General features: G+C 59.3%; 2 protein-coding genes across 3 annotated transcripts in view; one reads left to right on the top strand and one right to left on the bottom strand.

Moving 5' to 3' along the window:
* Positions 1-1588: 1588 nt before the first annotated feature.
* On the top strand, positions 1589-9433 carry LRRC71 (leucine rich repeat containing 71; the record flags this gene model as incomplete). The annotated part of the gene is made up of 13 exons (XM_024198386.1): positions 1589-1748; positions 2254-2329; positions 2855-2929; positions 3345-3413; positions 3863-4022; positions 4605-4688; positions 5712-5801; positions 6217-6330; positions 6804-6918; positions 7171-7259; positions 7918-8026; positions 8503-8624; positions 8808-9433. Coding segments are annotated over 13 exons (1386 nt in total), but the record flags the coding sequence as incomplete, so codon positions are not given.
* Positions 9434-9770: 337 nt separating this feature from the next.
* The window catches only part of LOC112105549 (rho guanine nucleotide exchange factor 11), a 25445-nt gene continuing 9360 nt past the window's right edge, over positions 9771-25855 (bottom strand). The window contains exons 2-20 of one of the 2 annotated variants that reach the window (XM_026656260.2): positions 25517-25696; positions 24721-24768; positions 24111-24298; positions 23729-23875; positions 22664-22743; positions 22223-22348; positions 21170-21287; positions 20571-20749; positions 20389-20464; positions 19540-19707; positions 19267-19354; positions 18864-18971; positions 18177-18259; positions 17586-17828; positions 16817-17191; positions 16091-16183; positions 14609-14883; positions 14056-14241; positions 9771-10771 (exon numbers count right to left, since the gene is read on the bottom strand). In XM_026656260.2, coding sequence (XP_026512045.1) covers positions 10616-10771; positions 14056-14241; positions 14609-14883; positions 16091-16183; positions 16817-17191; positions 17586-17828; positions 18177-18259; positions 18864-18971; positions 19267-19354; positions 19540-19707; positions 20389-20464; positions 20571-20749; positions 21170-21287; positions 22223-22348; positions 22664-22743; positions 23729-23875; positions 24111-24298; positions 24721-24768; positions 25517-25696 — 2917 coding nt within the window. In that variant the 3' untranslated portion in view covers positions 9771-10615. The remainder of the gene's footprint in view (positions 10772-14055; positions 14242-14608; positions 14884-16090; positions 16184-16816; positions 17192-17585; positions 17829-18176; positions 18260-18863; positions 18972-19266; positions 19355-19539; positions 19708-20388; positions 20465-20570; positions 20750-21169; positions 21288-22222; positions 22349-22663; positions 22744-23728; positions 23876-24110; positions 24299-24720; positions 24769-25516; positions 25697-25855) is intronic. The other variant, XM_026656259.2, reaches the window with a different exon arrangement.

The following is a 25855-nucleotide window of genomic DNA, read 5'->3' as shown; positions in this document are numbered from 1 at the left end:
CTGTCCCTTTCTTTGGCCTCTCTGGCACATTTCCTGGGCACAAACTGTCAGTTACCCCTTTACAGAAGCAGGACCCAAGGGTGCAGCTGCCACAGGCTCCCAGAGGGCAACTTGGGGGCTAATAAATGTCACACCCTAAAGCCAAGGAGAGGCCATCAACAGCCTGGTACAAACTGGGATGGGAATCAGGCAGCCCCACCTGCTGCACCAAAGTCTGTTTATCCTCATTGCCTCGTGCCCTGCATGGCGGTGAGCACTCTGCTCCTTGCAGGGAAGGGGATGGGGACTGAGAGGTGTCCAGTTCTCTCTCCAGCAGGCTGACGGGGCTGGAGATGAGCTTCTAGGAGAGAAGAGGTGGCACTCAGGAGGGCGGCGGAAGTGGTTCTTGTACCAGCAAGGGGCCCCAACCCACATAGCTCTGTGGCTCCCTTTACCCAGCACTGAAGTCTTTACAAGATTTGAAGGCAGCAGATCCCCCCCCCCCATGAATACCGCTGGGTAAGGGGCTCCCCAGCTGGCTTAGTGCAGGCAGGCCAGCTCTATGCCAGCCCCCATCATGTCAGTTTAGCTAATAGCCAGAGCACGGTATGTTCAAGGCACCCTATGGGCCTGGCTTATGGCAAGGACATGCTGTGCTCTGGCTATTCTCAGATAGGCATTTGCCCCTTAGCAACCAGAGTCAGATGAGAGCAGCCACCCTGCTAAGCTCCTTCCTGCGCTTGGTGCACCTTCACCGGCCTGCAGCCTAGGTCCCATGCCCTCCCTGCTTGCAAGCAGCCTTGGACAACCAAGTGTGTTGCCCAGGAGCCTTTCCTAGATGGTTCTGCAAGGCGGCAAGAGTACTTGCTGAGAACAGCGCTCGAGACTCGCAGGATTCAGTGGTTTCTTAACGGCCCAGCTCCCAGAGTTCTCTGCTTTCTGGAGAAACTCCGCTTTCACTGAAAGAACAAGGCCCTTTCCAGCCCTTGGTGTCCCAGAGAAAAGCTGGGAAACGTAACTTCTAGAAGTTCAGATGCCGGAAGGCAAAGAAATGAGTCCCAGCTTATCAGAGGGTCGCGCACTTCATTGTTCCTGCAGGCCGAGCTCTATGTGTTCTCCAGCTTGCAAGTGGAGTCCAGGTTTGGGTGGGGGGGGGAACCTGGCTAGAGTTGGGGTGAGTGGCCTGGCTGAGGGAGCTGGCCCAGTTGGGGTCAGGGCCCTGGGGAAATCACAGCTAAACCAGCTTTCACCTAGGGGATGCTGGCCATTTCTGCTGGTGGGGGATGCATCTGGGATGTGAGCTGCAGAGGACTGTCGCAGGGAGATCGTGTGTGTTGGTTTCAGTCCCACCCATTTCAGGGGCAGGAAGCTCTAGTTAAATAGGTTGGGAGGGCAATGTAGCCCCAGGTGGGTTTAACATGTCTCCCAGCATCCGCAGCCCTAGTGAAGGCAGAGTGTAGTGAAGAGAGGCCCATGCAGCTATAAGGGGATGGTCTCTCCCTGGTGGGGCAGCGTGGAGTGATTGACACGGGGCAGCGGCCTGCATGTCCCTTCGCCTGGCACTGCAGAAGTCTCCCTCGGGCTTGGTGCCCCTGCCCCCGAGTGACGGGTTGCCCTCTGCCTGGCAGAGGAAAGCGACACGCTGGCCGAGAAGGAGGTCCCAGCCAGCCTCACCCAGATCCAGAGCAAGTACGCCTACTTCCGGCCCTGCATTCAGACCGAGCTGGAGCATGACGACCCCAAGAGCGTCCGTGAGATCTTCCTGCAAGGTGAGGGGCTCAGCTCACTCCAAATAGCCCCCTCAGCACTGTAAAACAGGAAGGGGGAGTGGGGGGAGCCTGATTCAAACCGGGCGCTGGCAGTAATTCGGGGGCACTGCCCGCGCCGCCTCTCTCGTCAAAGGCTTTCTGAAAGTCCAAGCAAACTATCCACTGGATCACCCTTGTCCACATGCTCGTTGACCCTCTCAAAGATTTCCAATAGATTGGTGAGGCTTGATTGCCCTTCACAAGAGCCGTCTTCGTCGCTGTGTTTGTTATTTCTGTTACCAAAGTTGTAACCAATTTGCCTGGTACTGAAGTTAGGCCTGTAATTGCTACGATCGCCTCCGGAGCCTTTTATAAAAACCGTAGGCCATACAAGAACCCAGACAGCTAGCCATGCCGTTACGAACTGGCCGGGGAGCCAACGGCAGTTGAGAGCAGGGGTGAGGGATCGCATTCTGGCTGGTTTTCTCTTCTGTATAACCAACTCCATCTGTTTTCTCTCTGGCAGGTTGGAAAATTGAAGAGAAGATGCTGGGTGTTTTCAGCAAGTGTCTGCCCGCCCTTGCCAACCTGCAGGCTGTTCAGTGAGTGAGGGGCTGGGCAGTGCCAGGAGCTGTTTGGCTGAAAGGGCTCAGAGATGGGCAAGGAAAATACAGCGGGATTTCAGTTCTCTAAACCCTCAGTATCCAAACCTCCCTCTAAGGTGTTTTGCTGCCTCCCAGTGCATTGGCTCTTGCCTCTCTGAGAGCCTGATCTTGGTGTCCTCCAAGTTGGTTGGATAATTGGGACGCTGGACCTAGAATCAATCTGGGGACCTGCTAGCTCTTTAAGACCAATAGTTAGTTTGGGGGCTCCAGAACGCTGGGTGCTGGGAAACACCTGCATTAGCTTTTGAAGAGCAGATATTGGTGAAGGGGTTTGAGCATGGGCCTGGGAGCCAGGGGGCCTGACTTTGAGGCCTGGCTCTGCCCTTGACTCACTTTGTGACCTTGGGCAACTCCTTTCCCCTCCCTGTGCCTCAGTTTCCCCATCTGGGGATGAGAATGCTTTGCAATCTCTCTTATTGAGTTAATGCTGTTGCTAAGGCTACCCTGTCTCTCTTCTTTCAGCCTCTGGAAGGTCGGCCTGACGGATCTCTCGCTCCTCTCTCTGATCGCTATCCTACCAAACTGCCCCACCCTCAAGTAAGCGAGAGCTAAGCCGCGGGGATGGGGGCGCTCAGACAGTGCTGGAGGCAGCTGCTTCCATCTCAGAAAGGGGACCCCATTCAATGTAACCATCCTTGAAGGAGCCAGTGAGATGGGACCTAAAGGCGGTGCTTTGTCAAGCTCATTGACAATCCCATGGTACTCTGTGCCAGAGCAGAACCGCCAACTCCACTGTCCTGCCCAAAGCCCTAGCGCGGTGCCTGCTGCCTACCTCAAATTCCCGCCACCTTTTCAGTGGGGTACAGTATTCTTCACTTTCCCTTCCAGGCTGTTGTGTAGTGTTTCTTTGTCGCTGTGAAGCAGCTGCCGTGTTCCACTCCAGAGGTGGCTGCATGTCTGCAGGCCAAGTGACTTCTATAGCACCTTGGTTAGTTTCTGCTTTTCCCTGCAGGACACTAACACTGGAGGGGAACCCGTTAGCCGAGGGGTCCTTCTACAGGCTGATTGGAGAGGAGAGCACGTGAGTTCCTTCCGAATCGGAGACCCAGGGGTCCCGGGGAGTGCGTGCTAGTTAATCTGCTTGGGGCAGATACCGTGTTGGGGGAGGGAAGGGAAATTCCAGACCACTGCATCTGCTCTGGGGGCGATGGGCGGGATCCTGGGGGATACTCCTAGGAGGGAGGTCCCACTGTGGAGGAGGGCTGAGGATCACTGGGCGGGATGGGACTCTCATAAACAAAGTCCTCGGCCCGTCGGCAAGGTGCCCGCACAGAGTCCAGCACATAGTGTGCGGATTCCTTCCCTCCTACCCTTCCACGCTCCAGGCAGAGCGTGGCTGGGATCGCTCCCGCCTGCTTCAAGGCTCAGTCCTGGAGCCCCCTCCCCACTCCCAGGGCGTCTCTTTCCCTTCCCAGAGAGCAGGACAGTCCAACCAGACCCGATCGGAAACTCTCACCAACGCCCCTCCAGGCTGGCTCACGTGTCGCTGAGAAACAATAACATCGGTGACGCCGACGCCAAGCTGATTGGCCAAGCCCTCTCCACGCTGAAGTCCTCCAACAAGATCTTGGTCTCGCTGACCCTCAGCTTCAATCACATCTCGGACCTGGGGGCAGGCTACATCGCGGAGGTGAGGGGTGAGAGAGCGCGACTGGCTGCATTGGGGCATGAGCATTATAGAGGGACAGCTGTTCTCCGAAGTGAGGGACAGTGGCCTTGTGGTTAAGGCACTGCCCTGGAGGCCTGGCTTCAAATCCTAGCCTTGCCACTAGGTTATTTTTTCAACCAGTTTAAGTCCAGCTCTCTCATGTAGACGGGAACAGACCCCTGGGGGAGCCTTAATAGCGGAGGCTGTGAAGGGAAGCCGAAGAGATGGAACTGTACAGACTGGGGCTTTGCGTGTTCTCCTGCCAATCCAGTCTAGCTGGATCCAGTACTCAAAGTCCACCCGCTACATAGCCCGGGGCGTTCCCAGCCCCCAGCTCAGGATGAGCCCAGGTGGTGAGCTCCCAGCAGGATGGGTTGGGCCATGGAAAGACTGAACTCCCCTTGGGCACAGGAACTGGGCCAGCGGCAGGAGGAGCTGGTGACGAGAAGCCAGCCCAGCCAGATGGAGGGTCCAGTGTCCAGGGCTGTCACTGCTCATGGCTGACTGTTCTTTTCCTTCCCTTGCCTGTCTGCATCCTGCCGCCGCCCCCCGGGGCCTGTCCAGGGCTTGCGGTTGAATCGCTCTCTACTGTGCCTGTCTCTGGCACACAATCAGATCGGAGACCAGGGAGCGCTCAAGCTCGCAGAGGTGCGTCCAGGGAGAGTCCTTTGCTCTTCAGCCCAGGGGATGGATTTACCCTTGAAAAAACTTCTTCGCCCGGCCCAGTGTCCTCCCTTTGCAGCTATTAGCCAGGCTGGGCAGGGATGGTGTCCCTAGCCTCTGTTTGCCAGAAGCTGGGAATGGGCAACAGGGGATGGATCACTTGATGATCACCTGGTCTGTTCATTCCCTCTGGGGCACCTGGCATTGGCCACTGTCAGAAGACAGGGTACGGGCTAGATGGACCTTTGGTCTGACCCAGTCTGGCCGTTCTTATGAGGAACATCTAGTGGGCTTGGAGGGCTCTATGGAGGACTCCGAGTTGTGGATCTGGAGCTCTCTCACCAAAGGAACAGGGGTGACGGCTCTTTAACTAAAGAGTTTTTCTCCCAGCCATTAAAAGGCATTTGAGTTGAATGCACATTAACAGAGAGAGCTTGAATCAGTCTGAATCAAAATCCCATCCTCTCCCCGCTAACCAGGATCCCTGGCACAGCGCCGCCCGTCTCCTGAACTCCCAGCTCTCCATAGAGTCAGCGAGGGAGAGAAACTAGCTGAATTTCTAACGTGTAAAATGTCTTCATCCGTCACAAAAGAGCAGCAGCGCAGCTCTTCTCCCCATCTCCAGCTCTCCTCTAGCGCAGGCCAGGCCTGACCTGCACCAGGCCTTGATCCTGCAGCGGGGAGTTCCAGAGCTAATCCCTGCTGCCCAGCCCCTCCCCCCCCCCGGTGTGAATGACCGAAACGCTCCACGGGACGCACTAGCACATCCCTTTGAGGGAGCAGGTCCTGAGCTCGGAAATTTGGGACCTGATCCCGAGGGACGGAGCATGCTTATCAGGCACCCAGCACCTCTCTGGCTCAGGCCGTTGTAACGTCTGCAAGCTCTGGCGTGGTCAGAGAAGTGCCGAGGCCCTGGGCTGCCCCCTCTGTGGGGTGGAGGAGGGGGAATTAAGCTATTGTGACCAAGAAAGACTGAGCAGCACTGACTCCGCCATTGCTTTGGGTTAGGTTCTGGGACCTTTCGCTTTAACTCACACCGAAGTCGTGGAGAGGAGGCGACTTTTACTGGAGAAGGAATCCCAGGAGCGGTCCCGGTCGGTAAGGCTACTGCCAGGCCATGCGCACCCACCAGAGGGCGACAGATCAATTCACTTTGGGGGGGGGTGTTAGCGACTGACCTCTTTCCCGCAGCGGTAGGCCAAACGTTGCTATAAACCCAGAGCTCCATGGAATCAGGTCGCTGAGGGTAACAAGATTTACCCTGGTGTGTGCTGTATTCCCCTCTACTTTCTGAGCCACCTGAAGGATAACCACCTACTACTGCTGCCACCTAGTGGCATCACTCCTTTAGCTCACATTGTTGAGGATCTGAGAGTCCCTGGTTCTAAGCTAGTTCACACCCCATGCTAGGAGGTGCTACAGTTAGCGCTGCCTAGGGTCCTAAAGGTAGCAAATGTAGAGTAGCCCGTGGTGTCCGAATCTCTGTTAAAATCCCTCTGGGTCTGGGTTCCAGCCTCTGAGACATGCAGATGCCAAAAGCAGCGAGCGTCCCTCCAGCCTCGTCAGCAACACCACCATCGACAAGCTGCAGGCGGCCAAGCAGAGCAAGAGCGGGTCCAAGAAAAAGGTGAGGAGTGCGGGCTGAACCGAGCAGGACGGCTTCCACGCAGCCCTTCCCAGGAACGCTGAGATCCAGGCATGTCCAACCGGCCTGGGAGCCAGGGGTTAACCCCACAGCGAGCCGCTCCCAAAGATCCGCTTCTTCGGAAGGATCGGGGGATCGCAGCGGCCAGGACCTGCAAGGAAAAGGAGGGGGCTTTGGAGCCGGGGAGTGGCTCTCAGGACTCCTGGGTTCTCATTTCATTTCTGAAGGGGGCGTGTGAGCTCGTGGCTAGAGCAGAAACTTGGGGGTCCATCCTTCAAACAGGGTTCATGCGGGGGTGGGGGCGTGCAAGGCTGGTGGTTTACCCGCTTGGGCCAGAGAAGGGCCGAAAGCGAAGTGGAGTCAAGCCTGGAGGGGACTTGGCAAACAGCGACAGATATTAGAGCTGCCGAACCTGCCTGTCAGCGCCCCCTTCAGGCCTGTGCTACTCCTTACAGGAGCCTTCGAAGAAAGAGGAGAAAGCTCAGGCCGGCGCTGCAGGTGGCGGGGGGGGCGGGGGCGGCCCAGGCTTTGCGCCTGCGAAGAAGGAGGATGCTAAACAAGCCAAGAAAAGTGAGTAGAAATTCTAACCCTCCCCCCTTATTCTAACCCCCTGTCCCATGTGCAAGGGGCCCCCAGAGAGCGGGCTACGGAACTAGATGTGAACCGTGCCAGAGCGGGAGGTGGCCGGAGGCGATGCCCCTCTCTGAGCCGGGCGCCTGGCCTGTGGGAGGGGCCCCTGTGGCTTAGCTTGCACCTCTGCGTGGCAGAGGCTGTCAGGTTTGTCAGTGTTTCACCCAGCTCTGGGCGTGTCCCTCTCTTTAGTGGTTTCCACCCCGGAGCAAAAAGTTGTTCGAGGCAAAGGAGCCAAATCGGGCGCCAAGGAGAAGCGCAGCCTGCCGCCGGAGTTGGAGGTGAGGGAGCCCTGGCCAGCCCCGGGGTACAGGGACTGCTCTACACAGTGTTCCCCGTGCCCTGTTGCCCGGCTCGCAGGGCAATGGGTTAGTGGGGCAGTAGCCTGGCTCTGGGCTCAGATCCAGAGTTGAGTTCCTGATCACTTATGGGGCTGGAGTCTCAATTACAGAGAGAGACCTCGGGCCGGGTCACTGACCTCCCCCCCCCCCGCCCGGCCGGAGCTGCTGTGGTGGCTCTTGGTTCAGTTCCGGAAGGTCGTTCCATTCTACCCCTGCCGTGGGGGAGATACAGTGGGCTTCACTCCTAACCGGCTGCGCATGGTGCAAACAGCTGCCCCGTTCCGCTCCAGAGGTGGCTGACTTGCTCTGGGATAAAAAGATGGGGAACCATTGGCTCAGCATGAAAGCTGGGGATTTTCAAAGGGGCTTGGAGGAGTAAGGAGCCCGCTGCCCAGGGAAAAATCAATGGCATCCCTGCTCCCAGCGCCCTTAGGCGCCTAAGAAGATTCCAGCCAAAATGTCCCATCTCCTGCCTCACGTCAGAACCAGCAGTGGGCTGATCCCCGTCCCGCGCCATCTCCTGGGCAGTGCCAAAGCAGTGGGGCCGCCTGCCGAGCTGCTCTGGGACCTGCTTGAAGGTGAAACGTTTTGTGCCCAGGTGATGGAGCCCACCGAGATCGTGAACCCACTGCTGGAACAGGCCGAGCACCGTGATGGGAAGGTCTTCCTGCCAGGCAACCGCGTGCTCATCAACTTAAACCTCACCTGTACGTCGGCGCGGGGCCCGGGGCTGGCTGGAAACCCGCCATCTCGCCTGGCAGGGCAAGTGCCCCCCCGAGTGGCGCTGGCTCCCCTGGGCCGTCCAGCCGGGCTGGGAGCTGTGGCAATGGGCCGGAGATGCAGCAGCCTCTGCCAGGCTTGTGTCTGTCCTTCTGAGAGGGGCCTGCACCCGGCCCTACCCACAGAGCTCCTTCAGTACCACCCACCCTTCTCCGCTCCCTCCATGCGGCCCAGCCTGGTCACTCACCTTAGTGCCAGGTGGCTCGTGGGCTCCCTCGGGTGGCCCGATCCCCAGCAGAGGCAGGAGACGCTCGTGCTTCTAGAGCCAGATGCCGATCCTCTGCCCCACAGCAGCTGTGTCAGTGGGCACAGGCCCTGCCTGAGGTCCCAGGCAAACCCCTCCCTGGGCCCCAGAGGCGATGAGGTTTAAACTAGCCACTGATCCGCATCTTCCTTCCCCAAGGGAACCAGATCACAGAGCAGGGCCTGAAAGCGTTCCTGGCAGCCATGGAGAGCCAGCAGCAGGCCAGCAAGGCCACGGCTGGGGTCAAGTGGCAGATGGGCCTACTGCGGCTGTCTCTGGGGGTGAGTACCACGCTCCTACATGTGGGGAGCTGTGTCCAGCCCCAGGGCCCTTGTTCATTCACGACCGTGCCCCCGTGTGGGCTGGGTCTTCAGGTAGAGCATCCCCCCCAAGTGGGGGGATGGAGTGGGAGCAGAAGTGAGTCCCCCCCCTTTGCTCACCTACCCCCCTTTCCGCCCTTGCAGAAAAACCGCTTCCCCGCTGAGAGCAAGACCTTTGCCAGGCTCCAGGAGCTGATGCTGCCGCGCGACCCCACCTACAGGCAGCTGCCCAAGGCGCCGGACGAGGAGCTGGCTGCGCCCAGCTAGAGGCTGGAGGGGCGAAAGTGTCCGCTCACTCGAGAGTCCCGCGGCCCTGGAGAGCGCCGGGGCAGCCCCCCCTTGTGTGGGATTTCTGATCCCCTCCGCCTCTGGCCCAGCCCAGCCTGTAACCGTTCCCGCCTGCCATTAAACAGCTTTGACAGCCTGCTCTGGGGTGGGGGGCTGGAGCCCTCTACCCCCACTGGAATTCAGGCTCTTTTTCTACAGCCAGGGCTCCATCCACGCAGGGGCTGTGGCAATGGGGAGGAAGCGCCTACCTGGGCCTCCAGGGTCAGAGGCAGTGACCCCATAACGGCGTGGTCCCAAGAGCGCTGAGCCCCCTCCCCGCCAGGCCACTCGCTAACCTCTCCTCTCCCGCGTTCCCAGGCCGAGGGCCTGCAGGCTGGGGAGAGGGATGAGGGCATGCTGCAGTGCCCACATCAGGGGAGCCGGTGCTGAGAGCAGAAGGGAGCCGGGACGGGCGCCCCCCCAATGTAGACACGGTCCAGTCGACCAGCCCTGAGACATCCCCGTTGGGGGTCAAGGACTGATTTAACGCAGGGCCGATTCCACTCCCAGTAGCAGAGCTGGGCAGGTTCTCTGCTCCCCGGCAGCACAGGGAGTGGCATCGCCCTGGAGAACAGCACCCGGCTATGGACAGACACCCCCCTGGCTGGCAGGACTACCGGCCTGGAGAAGAGGCGGGCTGGGAACAAAGGACCCCGTCTCCCACGCTGCAGTGGGTGAAAGCAGGCCCCCCCCCCCGGTGAAGGATCACACGCACGCCAGCGACGGAAGAATATTTCACTTTTCTTTAAAAAAAAAATCTTTACCAGTAAAGGGAAGAAAATAAAACCGATTATACATCATGGAACAGCAAACAGTCAGTCCTCTAGCTAGTGTGTATATATATATATATATATAAGTATATATATATATATGGGTCCGGGCCGGGGGGCTGATGAGGGGGGCAGGCCCGGGGCGGCAGAGGCGGCCGTGGGGGTGTCCCATTTTCCCAGCCCGCTGCCCGCCCTGGGGATGCAGCCGTTCCAGTGGAGCAATGTGCGTTTTCCAGACAGCCCCTACAGAAAAGCCTCTGCCCAAAGGAGGGGGCAGCGCATCTGCTGGAGGGAGAAAGGCCGGCTAATGCCAACAGCATGTGCTATGGCCCCACAGGGCCGGGGGAGACACAGCGACAGGCCCAGAGGGAACACTTAGTGGTAAGAGGACCGGGCTGCTTGGAATCTCGTTTCCCCAGGCTGGGCAGGGCAGCGGGATAGTGGTAATGGCCGTTGTACTGCAGGGTCACGGGATACAGTCCAGTTATTTACAAGAACCCAATGCACATACATACATATTTATATCTGATCAGCAGAGAGGGCGGGCCGGGACCCACCACATGGGCTCCTCAGCACGGAGAGAAACAAAAAGTGCATTTCGACAGACTATATTCCAGCTCTTGTGTACAGGGACGATGCTTGTCCGTGGGGGGCACAGAGGTGGAGGCAGCGGTGGGGACCCGGCCTGACAGCAGCAGGCAGCATGCAGGGTGACGGGCACTCGCTCTCCAGGCAAAGGGCCACCCAGCCCCATGGCTAGGACGAGACACCGAGATCAGCCGAAACTAACATGCGCTTCCCCGGGGGATTCCAGTTCTGCTCCAAGCTTCCAGTGGCAGCCCCCACGGGTCTGTTTCAACATTCGGGCTGCCCCGCCTCCCAGGTGGCTTTCCCCAGGTTGGGTGGGTCCAGGGGGTGCCCTGCTGATCCTTCTTCCCAGCCATCTTTGGGGAGATCTCCTCCCTGGCAGGGCATTGGTGCAGAGGGGTTCCTCCAAGGGGACTCGGCAGCCTGGAAGAGATGCAGAGAAGCAGGATTGAGAGGGATGGTCAGCAAAGCTCCAGGCTGCCAACCCGCCCCCTGGTGCCTGCAGGGTCGGCAATAGCTTTCCTGGGCTACAGCTGGGGAAACTGAGGTACGGGGGGAAGGGATTTGGCAAGTAGGAGGGCATGGGACCAGGTCATAAGAACGGCCACACTGGGTCAGACCAAAGGTCCATTTAGCCCAGTATCCTGTCTTCCGACAGTGGCCAAGACCAGGTGCCCCAGAGGGAATGAACAGAACAGGGAATCATCAAGTGATCCATCCCCTGTTGTCAATTCTCAGCTTCTGGCAAACAGAGGCTAGGGACACCATCCCTGTCCATCCTGGCTAATAGCCATTGATGGACCTATCTTCCATGAACTTATCTAGTGCTTTTTTGAACCCTGTTATAGTCTTGGCCTTCACAGTCATAGACCTCAATCATATGCACCCTTAGTTTTCTATTCCAACCTGAAAAGTCCCAGTCTTATTAATCTCCCCTCATATGGAAGCTGTTCCATACCCCTAATCATTTTTGTCGCCCTTTTCTGAACCTTTTCCAATTCCAATACATCTTTTTTGAGATGGGGCGACCACATCTGCACGCAGTATTCAAGGTGTGGGCGGACCATGGGTTTATATAGAGGCAATGGGATATTTTCTGTCTTATTCTCTATCCCTTTCTTAATGATTCCCAGCATTCTGTTCGCTTTTTTGACTGACTGCTGCTGCCCATTGGGTGGATGTTTTCAGAGAACTATCCACAGTGACTCCAAGATCTCTTCCTTGAGTGGTAAGAGCTAATTTAGACCCCATCGTTTTATAGGTACAGTTGGGATGATGTTTTCCAATGTGCATTACTTTGCATTTATCAACATTGAATTTCATCTGCCATTTTGTTACCCGGTCACCTGGTTCTGAGAGATCCTTTTGTAGCTCTTCGCAGTCTGCCTGGGACTTAACTATCTTGAGTAGTTTTGTATCATCTGCAATTTTTGCCACCTCACTGTTTACCCCCTTTTTCAGATCATTTATGAATATGTGGAATGGGACTGGTGCCAGAACAGACCCCTGGGGGACACCACTATTTACCCCTCTCCATTCTGAAAACTGACCATTTATTCCTACCCTTTGTTTCTTATCTTTTAACCAGTTACTGACCCATGAGAGAACCTTCCCTCTTATCCCGTGGCAGCTTCCTTTGCGTAAGAGCCTTTGGTGAGGGACGTTGTCAAAGGCTTTCTGAAAATCTAAGTATACTATATCCCCTGGATCCCCCTTGTCCACATGCTTGTTGACCCCCTCAAAGAATTCTAGTACATTCGTGAGGCATGATTTCCCTTTACAAAAACCATGTTGACTCTTCCCCCAACAGATTATGCTCATCTACGTGTCTGACCATTCTGTTCTTTAGTATAGTTTCAACCAGTTTGCCCGGCACTGAAGTCAGGCTTACCGACCTGTAATTGCCGGGGTCACATCTGGAGCCCTTTTTAGAAACTGGCGTCACATTAGCTGTCTGCCAGTCATCTGGTACAGAAGCTGATTTAAATGATAGGTTACAAATTACTTTTAGTAGTTCTGCAATTTCACATTTGAGTTCCTTCAGACCTCTTGGGTGAATCCCATCTGGTCCTGGTGACTTATTGCTGTTTAATTTATCAATTTGTTCCCAAACCTCCTCTAATGATACCTCAATCTGGGACAGTTCCTCAGATCATAGAATCATAGAATCTCAGGGTTGGAAGGGACCTCAGGAGGTCATCTAGTCCAACCCCCTGCTCAAAGCAGGACCAATCCCACACTAAATCCCCAAATGGTCCTCTCAAGGATTGAACTCACAACCCTGAGTTTAGCAGGCCAATGCTCAAACCACTGAGCTATCCCTCCCCCCCAGATCTGTCACTTAAGAAGAATGGCTCAGGTTTGGGAATCTCCACCACATCCTCAGCTATGAAGACCGATGCAAAGAATTCATTTAGTTTCTCCGCAATGGCCTTATTGTCCTTGAGTGCTCCTTTAGCACCTCGATCGTCCAGTGGCCTCACCGGTTGTTTAGCAGGCTTCCTGCTTCTGATGTACTTAACATTTTTTTGCTATTACTTTCTGAGTCTTTGGCTAATTCTTTTTAAAATTCTTTTTTGGCCTTCCTAATTAGATTTTTACACTTCACTTGCCGGAGTGGATGCTCTTTTCTATTTTCCTCACTAGGATTTGATTTCCACTTTTTAAAGGATGCCTTTTTGCCTCTCACTGCTTCTCTTACTTTGTTGTTTAGCCACGGTGGCTCTTTTTTGCTTCTCTTGTTTTTTAATTTGGGGGATACATTTAAGTTGAGCCTCGATTATGGTGTCTTTGAAAAGTTTCCACGCAGCTTGCAGGGATTTCACTCTAGTCTCTGGACCTTTTCATTTCTGTTTCACTGACCGCCTCGTTTTTGTGTAGTTCCCTTTCTGAAATGAAATGCTCCAGTGCTGGGCTGTTGTGGTGTTTTCCCCGCCACAGGGATGTTACATTTCATTAGATTATGGTCACTGTTACCAAAAGGTCCAGCTATATTCACGTCTTGGACCAGATCCTGTGCTCCACTTAGGACTAAATCAAGAACTGCCTCTCCCCTTGCGGGTTCTAGACTAGCTGCTCCAAGAAGCAGCCATTTAAGGTGTCAAGAAACTTTAGCTCTGCATCCCTTCCCGAGGTGACATGTATCCAGTCACTATGGGGAGAGTTGAAATCCCCCATTGTTACTGAGTTTTTTATGTTAATAGCCTCTCTAATCTCCCTGAGCATTTCACAGTCACTAGCACCGTCCTGGTCAGGCGGCCGGTAATATATCCCTACTGCTATTCGAGCATGGAATTACTAGCCATAGATATTCGATGGGACAGTTTGGGTCATTTAAGATTTTTACTTCATTTGATTCTACGCTTTCTTTCACATCTAGTGCCACTCCCCCACCAGCACGACCTGTTCTGTCCTTCCAATATGTTGTGTCCCCTGGCATTACAATGTCCCATTGATTATCCTCATTCCACCGAGTGTCTGTGATGCCTGTTCTATCAATCTCCTCCTCTAACACGAGGCACTTTCGTTCACCCATCTAGCATTTGCTGGGTCCCGGCTCTGCAGCTGGTCCCCAGGAAAGTGAGTGGCCCAGAACCAAGCGAGGGGAAGCACGGCTATGGCAAACAGGCACAGTGGGGGGCAGCTCCAGGTCCGGGCAAGGGGTTCAGGGTGCGTTCAACGGGGCTTGCGAGGTCCCTTCCGCTTACCGGGCTCGCTGGCTGCCAGGGCCCGCAGCCTCGCTGGGCAGGGGAGGGGCAGCGATCGCTGGCAGGGCTAGGCGGGCATTCCGGCCACCGGCCCATCTCCAGCGTGGTGACCCCCACCGGGGTGGTCTCAGCCGACGAACCTCTTCCCAGAGACCGCAGCAACTCGCGATGGGCCATCTCCATGTCCTGAAGGAGCCAAGCGGGAGAGAAACAAGCCGGTGGGAACGGGGGGGGCCCCAGCCTGACTCGGTGTCAGACCTCTGCACATCCCAGGTGCACACCAGCCCTGTCTCACCTGGCCCCCCACCGGCTCCTTGCTTGGCCAAAGCCCCTTGCACTGCCCAGCGCTGTGTAACAGGGCCTTGGTGCCCTCGCCACTCTGCGCTCCAGCGGGGTGTTACCCTGCCTGGGTCTGGCTCCCCGCCCTGTGGCACCAGATGCAGCTTCTCTTCCCAGCTCCCGTCACCTGGCAGAGCCAGTCCCGGCCCTCAATGGAAAGGATCTTAGTCCCCCCCGATCCGCCCCCTATGACAGCTCCCCACCTCCCCCTCACCTTTAGCCTGGTGAGTTTCAGCGTGAGCTGTTCTATCGTCCGGAAGATCATGTCAACGTCCTGGATCACCAGGCTGGGGGCGGGCGGCTCGGGGGGTGGAGCCCCATCCAGGCTGCCGGGGCCCGGTGTGCTGTCCTGGTCGTGCTGCTGGGAGCCGAGGGTGAGGCGGGGCGCGCTGGGGGACTGCTCCACGGGGCTCGCTGGCGGCTTGGGGGCGGGGGGCTCGGTGGAGGACTCTGCGGGGCCGGCGGGCATGCTGACGTAGAAGTAATTCCCTGCGTTACAGGGGAAGGGGTAGAAAAGCTGCTTAGCCTGTGAGTCCAGTACCGAGGGGACTCTGAGCTCCCTGTAGAAACCTACAGGGCCGATATGTTCAAAATCAGGCCCTGGTTCAAAGCCCACTGACATCACTGAGACCTCCTCGTTAGCCCTGTCTGCTTTCGGTTCTTAAGGCAACGTTTTCAAAAGTCCCAAGTCCTGGTTTCAAAACAGACGGTGCCTAAACCGGGAGGCAGCGTGGCCTAGTGTATAGAGCCCTGGACTGGAACTCAAGAGTTCTAACCCCAGCTCTGCCATGGGCCTGCTGGGTGACCCCGGGGCGAGTCACCTCATGGCCGTGTGCCTCAGTTTGCCCATCTGCCAAATGGGGATAAAGATACCGACCTCCCTGGTGAAGCGTTTGGAGATCTATGCCTGAAAAATGCTGGGGAAGAGGAGGCAACAGTTAATTCAGGTGATTAGTTATTAAGAACCTTAACCAGCCTCGAAAGGCAGTGGGGCTGAGGCCGAGTCGGGCGCTTCTGAAAATTCCACCCTTCGACGAGTGCCCTGATGTGCCAGAGGGGGTATGCACCCCCCCCTCCGCCCAGCAGCGCTGCAAAAGCAACCCCCTGATCCGTTACTAGCTCACTGTTGATTTAGGTGCGTCACTTTCCGCACCCAGGTTTGAAAAATTCAGCCAGGATTCAGGTAGCGAATCCAGCTCCCTCTCCCTCTCTGCATCCAGATTCACGGAGTCCCAGGCCAGAGGGGACCATTGTGACCACCTGCATAGCCAGGCCAGAGACCCGCCCCCAAATAATGCCCCAGAGCAGAGCTTTTAGAAGAACCTCCCATCCCTGATTCAAAAACGGTCAATGACGGGGAATCCACCACCACCCTCGGCCAATTGCTCCAGCTGCTAAAAACTGACGCCTTGTTTCCAATCTGAATTTGTCTCGCTTCAACTTCCGGCCACTGGCTCATGTCAGACCCCTCTCTGCGGAGCCCATTATTAAATATTCATTCCCTGTGTAGGTGCCTGTAGACGCCATCAAGTCTCCTCTTAACCTTCTCCTTGTTCAGCCAAACTGAGCCACGTCAAGGATTAAAGAGCGCAGGGCCAAGAACTGATCCCCTGCCTCCTCTCTTACGCCCTCTGCGATTCCCTTTTCTAGCCTTTCTCGGGGCCCAAGAGGAAAAAGGGTTTGTTTTTTTCTTTACCATCTACATTAGCTCCGCCTCCTTCATGCAACTCAGTTTCTGATTGGCTGTTGTCTGCCAAGGGCGTGGCATCCTTAGTGCCCTCCACCTCAGCTGTGCAGAGACACCAGGGAAAAGAGCAGGGAGGGAAGAAGAGAAAATGTCGAGGGGGGGGGGGAGAGAGGGGGAGAGAGAAATTGATTGATTGAAGGACTCAGAACCCAATCACCAGCTGTGCCCAGACAGAGAGAGGAGAGGGTTTGCAGCAGCCCAAGGGTGGCAGATCTCATGCAAATCACCAGGCGGGCAGGGGTTTAGTGACAGAAGGAGAGCGGCTGCCCTAGGACCCAGTCACTGACACGACTGGTTTCACAGCCCCCGGGCCCCAGGAGACGGGGCCGGACGGCACCCCCGGGATCACGGCTGGGGCCTCCAGGGTCAGATGGATGCTGTAATCAATGGCGCATCCGAGCGGTCAGGAGCTGGCGCGTACCCCCAGGGCTCTCTCACTTACCAGCCCTTCGCCGAACACTCCTCTGGACAGAGGGGAAGGGAACCACTGCCCTCGGCTGGGGGACAGGAGCCCGCTGGAGTCCACGCGGCTTTGACCCAGCAGATGGCCATGCAAAGCGGCTGCTGTCCTGGTAGCCAAACTCCACGGAGAAGGGACCCGGGGGAAACAGCAGGGAACAGCCCTTGAAGCCTGGAGAGGAGCTACCCCCCCCGGAGGTCCCACCTTCCCCCTACCTTTCCGGACCACTTTGTAGCCGCCCTGCCCCTCCGCAGCTGGGGGTCTCTCCACTTCCTGGGACACCTCCCGACCGCCGTCCGAACTCCTGCCCGGCTCCTCCATGTCCCCCGCGCTCGGCCGACTTTCTGTCTCCGTCTCCGTCCTGCCGCTGGGCGAGTGGCCCGGGAGACCAGCCGTGTCCGTGGTGGGGCCGCCCTGCCCTGAGGGCTCCATCGACTGCTCTTGGCAGCCTGAGTCCTGGCTGGACAGCACCGAGTCCCAGGGCTGCGCGGCTCCTCCAGCCACCGAGGGCGTGGGGGTCAGGTCGTCCTCAGGCTCCGGGTCCCGGCAGGGCAGCAGGCTGCGCAGGATTAGATGCCGCAGGTTCTCCACTAGGAGGGGGAGAGAAGACGAGCAGGTTGGGCCGGGCCCTGGCAGGGAATCCCCCACCCGGAGGGCTGGATGCAGGCTGGCTTCGGCGCCGACGCATGCACCTCCTCGCTCAGCCAGAGGGGGCGCTGCAGAGCCCCGCCAGGCGCTCCCCCCAACGGGAACCAAGAGCCTGGTCTGATTCTAGATCTCCCAGGGCACCCGCGGAAGGGGCGTGTCTGGACACAGCTGGCCCGATGGGGTACGAGAGCACCACGGGGCAGAGAAACCCTCCTGGGCTCCAAGCAACCTTCTCACCACAGCTTTCGGGGGGGGAGCACCGAAGAGAAGCCGCTACCTCCTCTCTCCCCAGGGATGGGCCCCCATGGGCAGCATCACGACCCAGCCTTCACTCACCGTCCTCCAGGGCTGATTCGGCCAGTCCCTCTGTCAACACAAGTCCCGGGAGGGACAGGTGCATGCTGGACCCCGGGGCCTCGGACGCTCCAGCTTCATCTAACACCGCAGAGCTCTGTGCCGGCACAGGGGCAGCCGGCGCCTCCTCCCCCTCTTCCTCCTCCTCGCTGCCTTCGGCCTCCGGCTCCTCCGCCAGCACCGGATGCTTCCCCTTGCCCAGGAAGTCGGTGGGATTGTCATCCGCTGGGCAGGGGCGAGAGATCACAGAGGGGCGTTTGGATTAGGCAGCGGCGGAGGGCCAGGCCCAGAAAGGACGGGGGTGGGGGGAGTGGCTGGGGGCTGGCCCCCAGCCCGTCACAAGGAGATCAGAGCGAGCCGAGTGTGCAGCGGGAACTGGGATCCTGGAGTGGGGCCGGTCAGACACCTAGATCCTCGCACAGGAGGTTCCCATTATCACCCCACATGCTCCCCTTGCGCCACCTCCATATGGGCTGCTGCTCCGGGCCCCACAGCAGGCGGCTGGAAGCTGCTGGCTGTCAGAGCCCCCTGGCAGAGGGAGTGGGGGGCGCCCCAGCTGGGAGGGGAGCTCACCTGAAGAGACATCGTCCACCTCCGCCCCGGAGCTGTCGGCTTGGGAGAGGATCGGGGAGACGTCGGGGTCTTGCAGCACCAGGCTGGCGGGGACAAGAGCCGAGTTAGATGGGCAGTGGCAGGGCACGCCGAGCAGCCGGGGGCCAAAGCGGGACCATGGAGCAAGGCTGACTTGGCTAGAGGCTTCACTCCACCCACAGGATCGGGGCCTTAATTACCCACGGCTCTGAGCCACCAGCCGCTCTAGCAGCAGGGAGGGACTCGGCCCTGCAGAGGCTGGTGCCTCCAGACACGTGGCCCCTGGGCTGGTCTCCCAGGGCAGCCGCCCAGCCTCAGGGGGAATCGAACCTGGGTCCCTCTAGATCTAAAAGGCAGCGTGAGATTCGCAGGGCTCTATTCCTGGCCTGTGAGCCAGCCTAGGGCTGGGGTTGAGTCTGATCTGTGCCCGGCTCAGCCAGGGCAGGCCTTGGAGAGAAATCCCCAAGTGCTCCGAGACCTGGCCCCACCTCCACCCCCTTCCCTGCTGCCCCCCAGCCTGAGCTTCCAGGCCAGACCCCAGGGCCCAGCCAGGGGTCCTGCTGTGGCTGTTGAAAGGCCTCGCGGCCAGGATGTCCCCATTTCCCTCCCTCCCTCCCTGCCCCGCCCCCCCGGCCGCTGCAGCAAGGCCCCTGGTGTGGCGCTGCTCACCTGGACGGTGCCGGCCTGTGGATGGGCAGCTCCCGGGCCCTGCGTTTGGGGGGGGAGGTGGCGTTCCTCATGGCACTCTGCACCGCCTCCTCCAGCAGCTCCATCCACCTGCCAGGCCGAGGAGAGGGGGCGTTACGGCCCCAGCACCCACCAGCTGCTGCCTGCTCGGAGACCAGACCCACCCCCCACAGAGCTCCACCCCCTCACACAGACGGGACTGCACCAAGGGGAGGGCACCCTAACCCCTAGCTCTGCCAGTGCCCCTCACTCCCGACCCACAGCCCCCTGCTAGTCCAGCCCCAGAACATGCTAGTTACCTTGGTGCGTGGACTCCTCTCATCCCCCCAATGCCCCAAGGAACGTCCCACAGCCCCTCCCTCTCCACCCGTCGTTACACCCTTACGTGTTTTTCTCCGAGGGCGTCAGCGCTACCAGCTCGTAGATCTGGGGCCCCAGCTCCGAGGTGCAGATGATGAAGAGCGCTCGTTTGTCTGCACAGAGGAGAGATGGGACGCTACAGGAAACGTTCGGGCACCACAGCCTACAAGGCTCTGCTTCGGAGCTGTTCCCATGCCCACGCCCCCACCGGGGGGGAGACGAGATTCCCCCTCCCCACCGATGCCCGCGCCAGCCGCCCGCCTGGGCAGAGCACCCCCGGGCCTCTCCCGCTTGCTACCTGTGGCCACGGAGCGGATGAGCATGGAGTTGAGCTTCAGGACGGGGCTGAAGGTCTGCTTGGTGTCCGAGGAGCCCAGCGCCGTCTTGCTGTGAAATTTCAGCACCAGCTTCTCGTCCTGCTTCTGCAGCAGCACCAGGAGGTCCTCCAGCAGCAGCACGTGCAGATCTGCACAGGCCGGACGCAGACCCGGTCACCCAGCTCCTCTGGTTCCCCCTCTACGGTGACGCGGGAGCCAGGCTGCCCCAGGGTGACCCGTCTGGCGTGAGCACTAAGGGACAGGCCAGATCCGCCCCTAGGCGGGAATTTGCAAACCTTTGGCCCCAGACTCTCGCTGGAAGTCAAAAGAACTCAGGCGCCTAACTCCCATGGGCTCCATTCCCCAGCCCAGCCTCAGAGAACAGGGACTAACCGGCTCCTCAGCGTCCTCTGCAGGGCTGATGGGGAGCGAGCAACACACAGGCCTGAAGACAAGTCCCCCCCACCTTAGATCCCCACGCTCTGTCCTGCCCTGCTGCGTCGCCCCACCCCCGGCTCTCTGGGGGCCAGTCGAGAAGGCGGAAAGCTGACCCCTGCTGGGGAAGAATGGTGTGATCGGGGATCCCTCTAGTGGAGGATCCCCAGAGGATAAAAGCCAGGCGTGGGTGGGTCAGCTTTTGTGGCCTGCATCATGCGGGAAGTCAGACTAGATGATCATCATGGTCCCTTCTGACCTTAAAGTCTATGAGTCTATGAGTTCCCCCCTGCAGCTCCTTGGAGACCAGGGTCCTGGGGGGCTCTCGGGGGTGGGGGTTTTGGACTGAAGGCAGAGGGACCTGTCAGCCACGGGCCCTGCTGGAAGGTACGTACCCAACGTCTTCTCCTTGCTGATGCGCCAGCTCAAAGCCCCCTCGTGGATCATGCGCCGGGAGGTGAGGTCGAGGTTCTGGGCACAGTGGGGAAGGCACGGTTAGTTGCTGGCTCTCCCTGGCTGGGGATGCAGGGAAATCAGGACAGAGTCCTCCCCTCCCTCGCTTCCAGCCGGGCGGTACCTTGAACTCGGCCGCCAGTGGGTTGCTGGTCCGCTCCAGAGACGTGGCATCCAGGCGCTTCTGGTAGGCCTCCAGCCGGTGCCGGTTCTCCGCCCGCTTCACCGCCTCGTTCACGTACCTGAGGATCTCCCGGCACTGGTCACGGGCGCGGCACAGCTTCTTGTGCTCCGGGGTCCCGCCTGCGGGCGGACAGAGGGCGTCAGGGGGCGAGGCCGTGCTGGAAGTTCTGGTCTCTGTCTCACACCGGGGAGAAACGCCCTGGATTCGAGGGCAGTGGTGCCTCACCTAACGGAGTGGGCGCAGGCCAGTTGGGCTTCCCGTTCTGGGGGAGACGGCTACGGCAATGGCCGTGTCGGCTCCCGGGCGCCCACCTAGCCCCGCCCTGGGCCGAAGCCCATCTGGGCCACGAGGAAGGGCTGCTGCTGAGTTTCTTGGGCTAAAGCCCCCTGCCTGCCTGGCGGCCATCAGCAAAGCAGGCTCCCCCCACTGCCCTGCCCCGTGGAGTGCCCCCTGCAGGGAGAAGAGCCACAGCCCAGCCCCGCTCGGCCCCTCTGCTGGGCGTGGAGGGGACGTGGCCGCGCTGTCAGCCCCCCCAGTACCGTCCGTGTGCTTGAGGATGTTCTCCAGCAGCAGCGGGTACTTGGTCAGGCGCTGCATCTCGGAGATGATCAGGTCCTTGAGCTGCAGGCGTCGGCACTGCGGGTTGCTCTCGGCTTCCTGGGATGGGGGGAGATGGAGGGAGAGACAGCGCTGCAGCCACCGCGTGGGGGGGACCAGTGGTGAGCTGGAGCCGGTTCCCACCGGTTCGCAGGAACCGGTCGTTAAATTTAGAAGCCCTTTTAGAACCGGGAGAACCGGTTCTAAAAGGGCTTCTAAATTTAACAAAAGCTCTGGCAGCTGTCCACCCCGCCCCCGGCCCCAGCTCACTTCCCCCTCCTCCCCGAACACTCCCGCTCTGCCCCCCTTCTCCTCCCGCTCCCCCCTGCTTCCCGTGAATCAGCTGTTCGCGGGAAGCCTGAAACAAGCAGCAGGAAGGTAAGCTGGGGCGGGGGCGCGAGGAGGGCTCCAGGGAGGCGCGGCGCAGCCCAGTCCGGCCTCGGCTGAGCGGCTCCCTCCGGCCTGGCCCCGGCCGAGTGCCCCCGGCTCCGGCCGAGCGCCCCTGGCTCCAGCCCCAGCGGCTCCAGGCAGCGCGGTAAGGGGGCAGGGAGCAGGGAGGAGGTGTTGGAAGAGGGCAGGGGAGTTCGGGGGGTTGTGGGGGGGGTGGATAGGGGTCGGGGCAGTCAGAGGGCAGGGAACAGGGGGATTGAATGGGGGCAAGGGTCCCGGGGGGGCAGTCAGGAAGGAGCAGGGGTTGGATGGGGCAGTGGGGGGCAGTCGGAGACAGAGAGAAGGGGTGGTTGGATGGGGCAGGGGTCCCGGGGGGCCATCAGGAATAAGAGGAGGGGTTGGATGGGGTGGCAGGGGGCAGTCAGGGGACAGGGAAGGGGGGGGATGGGGCAGGAGTCCCGGGGGGGGGCACGACCCCCTCGTGGGGTGAGGAGGAGGGAACCTGTTGTTACTAGTTTGGCAGCTCATCCCTGGGGGGGACACAAGACTGGGCAGAAGCCCAGAGTCCCGGCCGGGGGAGAAGAGGGCAGCGGAGCTCGTGGTACCTGCATGAAGATCTGGAAGCGGGTCTCCTTGCGCTGCTTGGTTTTGATCAGCTCCAGGGCGATGGACTGGTACGAGCAGAAATCGGCCGCCACCTGCTGGATTTCCTCCCGCGCCGGCCCGTCGAACTGGGGGCGGGGAAAGACAAAGGAGCAGAGCTGAGCTGTCAGCCCCTCAGCACCGCCCAGGACCCCCTAGCCCCAAAGACCCAGGGGCCTAGGATCTTGTCTCTGAACCCGCTAAGTTCTTGGCCTCAGCACCATCCAGTGGCAGGCAGTTCCACAGGCTAATCACATAGCAAGTGAAAAAGTCTTTCCTTTTATCGGTTTTGAATGTGCCGTCTGTTCATTTCACTGCGCAGCCCCTTGGCCTTCTGCGCCAGGAGACAGGGAGACCCCCCCCCACACACACACACACCATCCTGGTAGCTCTCCCAGCCCTACCCGAGAAAGCATGAGATCCCCGATCTCCTTGATGATTGGTCCTTCTTCTCGGAGCTTCTTCATGGATTCAGACAGAGAATCTGAACAAGGACGGGAAGGGGAAACGGGGATAAGTGAAGGGGGCGTGAGGGAAAGGAGGAAGAAATTAAATACGTCCTCTTCTAACGAAGAGGGGCAGCACCCCCCTGCCCAGGAGATCTGCTGACCTACATTCCACATAGTCCATTCCTACATTTCAGATGTAACCGACCGCCATGCACCCGACATCGTCCGGCCAGCCTCTCTCGTCACGTCCCTGTGAGCGCCTCACCCCGAAATCCTTTCCAACAGCCCCTCCGGTGCAGGTCTCCTACGCTCAGCCAGCAGCGGATACCCCTGGGAGCAGTGCCCATTCCTGGAGCGAGCTGCCTCCATTCTCAGGCACCCAATGACAGAGAGGCATGGCCAGGCCTGCACAGGCCCGTCTCAGTCATTTACTACCCAGAGGCTGCAGCTACCCTGGCTTGTACGTTTAACGTGTCTGCCCCAGACAGCCACACGCAGCCTGACTATTGTCTGGAACTGGAGCCAGCCTGGACAGGTGACCGTAGAGACAACAGGGAGCGTTTACACAGCCAGCAGAAGAGAGTCCGAGGGGCCCAGTGCTAAAACTGGCCACGTCGACGTCAGGCTCTGAAGCCTGTGGCTGTTTGTAGCCCCGCGAGCCCGAAGAGCCGTGTAGACGCCCCTCTAGAGTCACAGAGTTCAAGGCCAGAAGAGACCAGCACAGCAGTTAGTCTGACCGCCTGTCGATCACCGCACACCAGGCCAGCAAACAGACGGAGACCCAAGCCTTACAGCCCCCAAGGGGAGACAACGCTGAATTCCCTTCGGGACCAGCCGCCGGCAGTGACAGACGCATTAACGTGGGACACTTGGGATTCAAATCGCTGTTCTGGGCGCAAACTCCAAGGGGCGGCAGCAGGCCGCGCTGAGTGGGCCCAGGGGCTGGGCCTTAAAGAGACAGGCACCGGGGATTTCTAGCCCTAGGGGGTGAAGGAGACCCCAGGGAATTCAGTGGCTTACTGTGGATGTCGATCAGGTCCGGGAGGTTGGGGAAGAGCAGCCCCAGCTCCTCCCGCGACAGCAAGTTCTCCCTCTTCATCCGCTGGTAGAAGAGGACGTCCAGGACTCGGAGGATCCGCAGGTGAGACGCCTCCGTGGCAAAGAGCTCTGCCCCCAGGCGGGAGAGAGGGAGGGGTTCAGAGACAGCCCGGCTCTCAGCTCCCCCACCCTGCCAAGGTAGCTTGGGCCCCACACTTCAAACAAAGCCACCAAATGTACCAGCTCTGTCCTTCCCCAGATCTACCCCGGCACCCGCGCCTGCCATTGCCACCAGGGATCGGTCCCTCCCACGGGGGTGCTGTCACCCCGGCCCCCAGGGAAGAGGAGCAGCAGGATTCCTCACCGTTGATCACCTCCTGGCGGTCGATCTCCCTGTGGGTCAGGTAAGCCATGACCTCCCGGCCGACCGTGTGCTGCCAGTTCTGAGAGTCTGGTTCCGGCTCCAGGTCCGACAGCTGGCCCAGGTCATCCTCCAGCAGGTGGGGGAGGAAGGAGTCGGTGCCGAAGCCCAGATTGGGGGACTCGATGCTCCTGGGAGGATATTGGGGGGGCGGGGCGGAGGTTACTCCCTGCAGCTGTGCATGGACCCCATGTGGTGCCCCTACCCCACTCCCAACCCAGCTGACGTGCAGCAGGCTAGAACCTGGGACCGTCACCCCGAAGAGCATAAACCTCTAATGCTTGAGCTAAAGGGTAAAGCCCCCTAGCGGGCACTGCTAGAAGACTCCTTAACCTCTTACATGACCCAGCCACTGGGGGCGGGGGGACAGAGGGGGCCACAGACTCGCCTTCACCCCCAAACCCTAACGCGTAGGGTCCTTTGGAAGGCAGACACAGGCAGGAGAACTGGCTCAAACTGGGGTGTTTCAGGGGATTCCAGGAGCTTGGCCGTACCACGAAACCCAACTCCCCCCACCCCGCCGCTGGAGCACGCAGAGCTCGGGGTCACTCACCTGCGCCCCATCTTGGGCGTGTAGGGAGGAGTGGGGTTTTCCAGGGACCTGGGGACGCAATTGAAAACTGCACTCAATCCCTGAGCAATGGTATCCCGGAGACCTTTGCTCTCCCTCCCTGCCGCGTCTGAGCTCCCGGCTCCGCATTTACTACACGCCCCCGAAGCTGCCAAGAGTGACTGGCTGGGATTTCTGGGGGGATGGGGTGGGGGGGTTGGCTGCACAATTCCCCAGGCTCCTCTGAAAATCACAGGCTCAAAGACAGCCTGGGGAGCAAACTTCGGCAGGATCGGGGCCTTCAAGTGAGAGTCCCTGGGGGTGGAACCTGGCCTCTGTCAACCAGGTAAAAAACTTTCCGAAGAGCTTGTGGGTGTGTGTGGAAGGGGGTTCCTCAGGACCAGCTGACAGTGCTGGGGGACGTGGTGTGTGTGTGGGGGTTCAGCCACTTTTGAAAATAGGATCTAGAGCCCTAAATCTCTCCGGGAGCTTCCCCCTCTCCATGGCTGGATAAACTCCACGACGGAACCCCGGCTGGCTCACCTGCCTCCCCACCCACCCACCGGGCCCTCAGCACCTCCTTGGGCGGCTGGCCTTTCTCGCCCCACGCTCGATTAAAACAGCCTGCTTGGTTTTCAGACCCGAGCGGGGACGCTTCTGGCTGGGAGCTCATGAGAGTTCAGCTCCCAAATCCGACTGGAAATCGGGCCCGTCTGAAACCTCCAATAGAAACAGACGAGCGGCACCGTCCGGAGGCCTTCGTCCCCCTGCCCGCGGGCTCGGGGCTTTGGGCTCTGACCTCGTGGACAGGCTGGATGCCGAAGACGACGCCGACTGGTGAAGCCGCGTGGCCTCTGCTGCGGCGTCCATGTCCACGTCGCTCCGGGACCGTGGCACGTTCTCTGCCTTGCGCGATTTCTTCATCTCCTCCCGCCCTTTCAGGCTCTCCGACCGGCCCAGCTTGACCTCTGACCTGGAACTGCACGGGGGAGCGGGGTTGGCGAGATGCAAGGAACTGCTGGATTTCGCGCAGGCCGGAAGAGCTGAGAACGCATGTGCGTGCGGGGAAGCAAGCTAGAACCCGTCTCATCAATCTAGAACCCCAGGCCCAGCAGGGAGCTAGAACCCATCTCATTAA

Source organism: Terrapene carolina, unplaced genomic scaffold (genome assembly GCF_002925995.2).
Source record: "Terrapene carolina triunguis isolate 2854851 unplaced genomic scaffold, T_m_triunguis-2.0 Scaffold227, whole genome shotgun sequence".
NCBI classification, from domain to species: Eukaryota; Metazoa; Chordata; order Testudines; family Emydidae; genus Terrapene; species Terrapene triunguis.
This window is presented reverse-complemented; position numbering and strand designations above follow the sequence as displayed.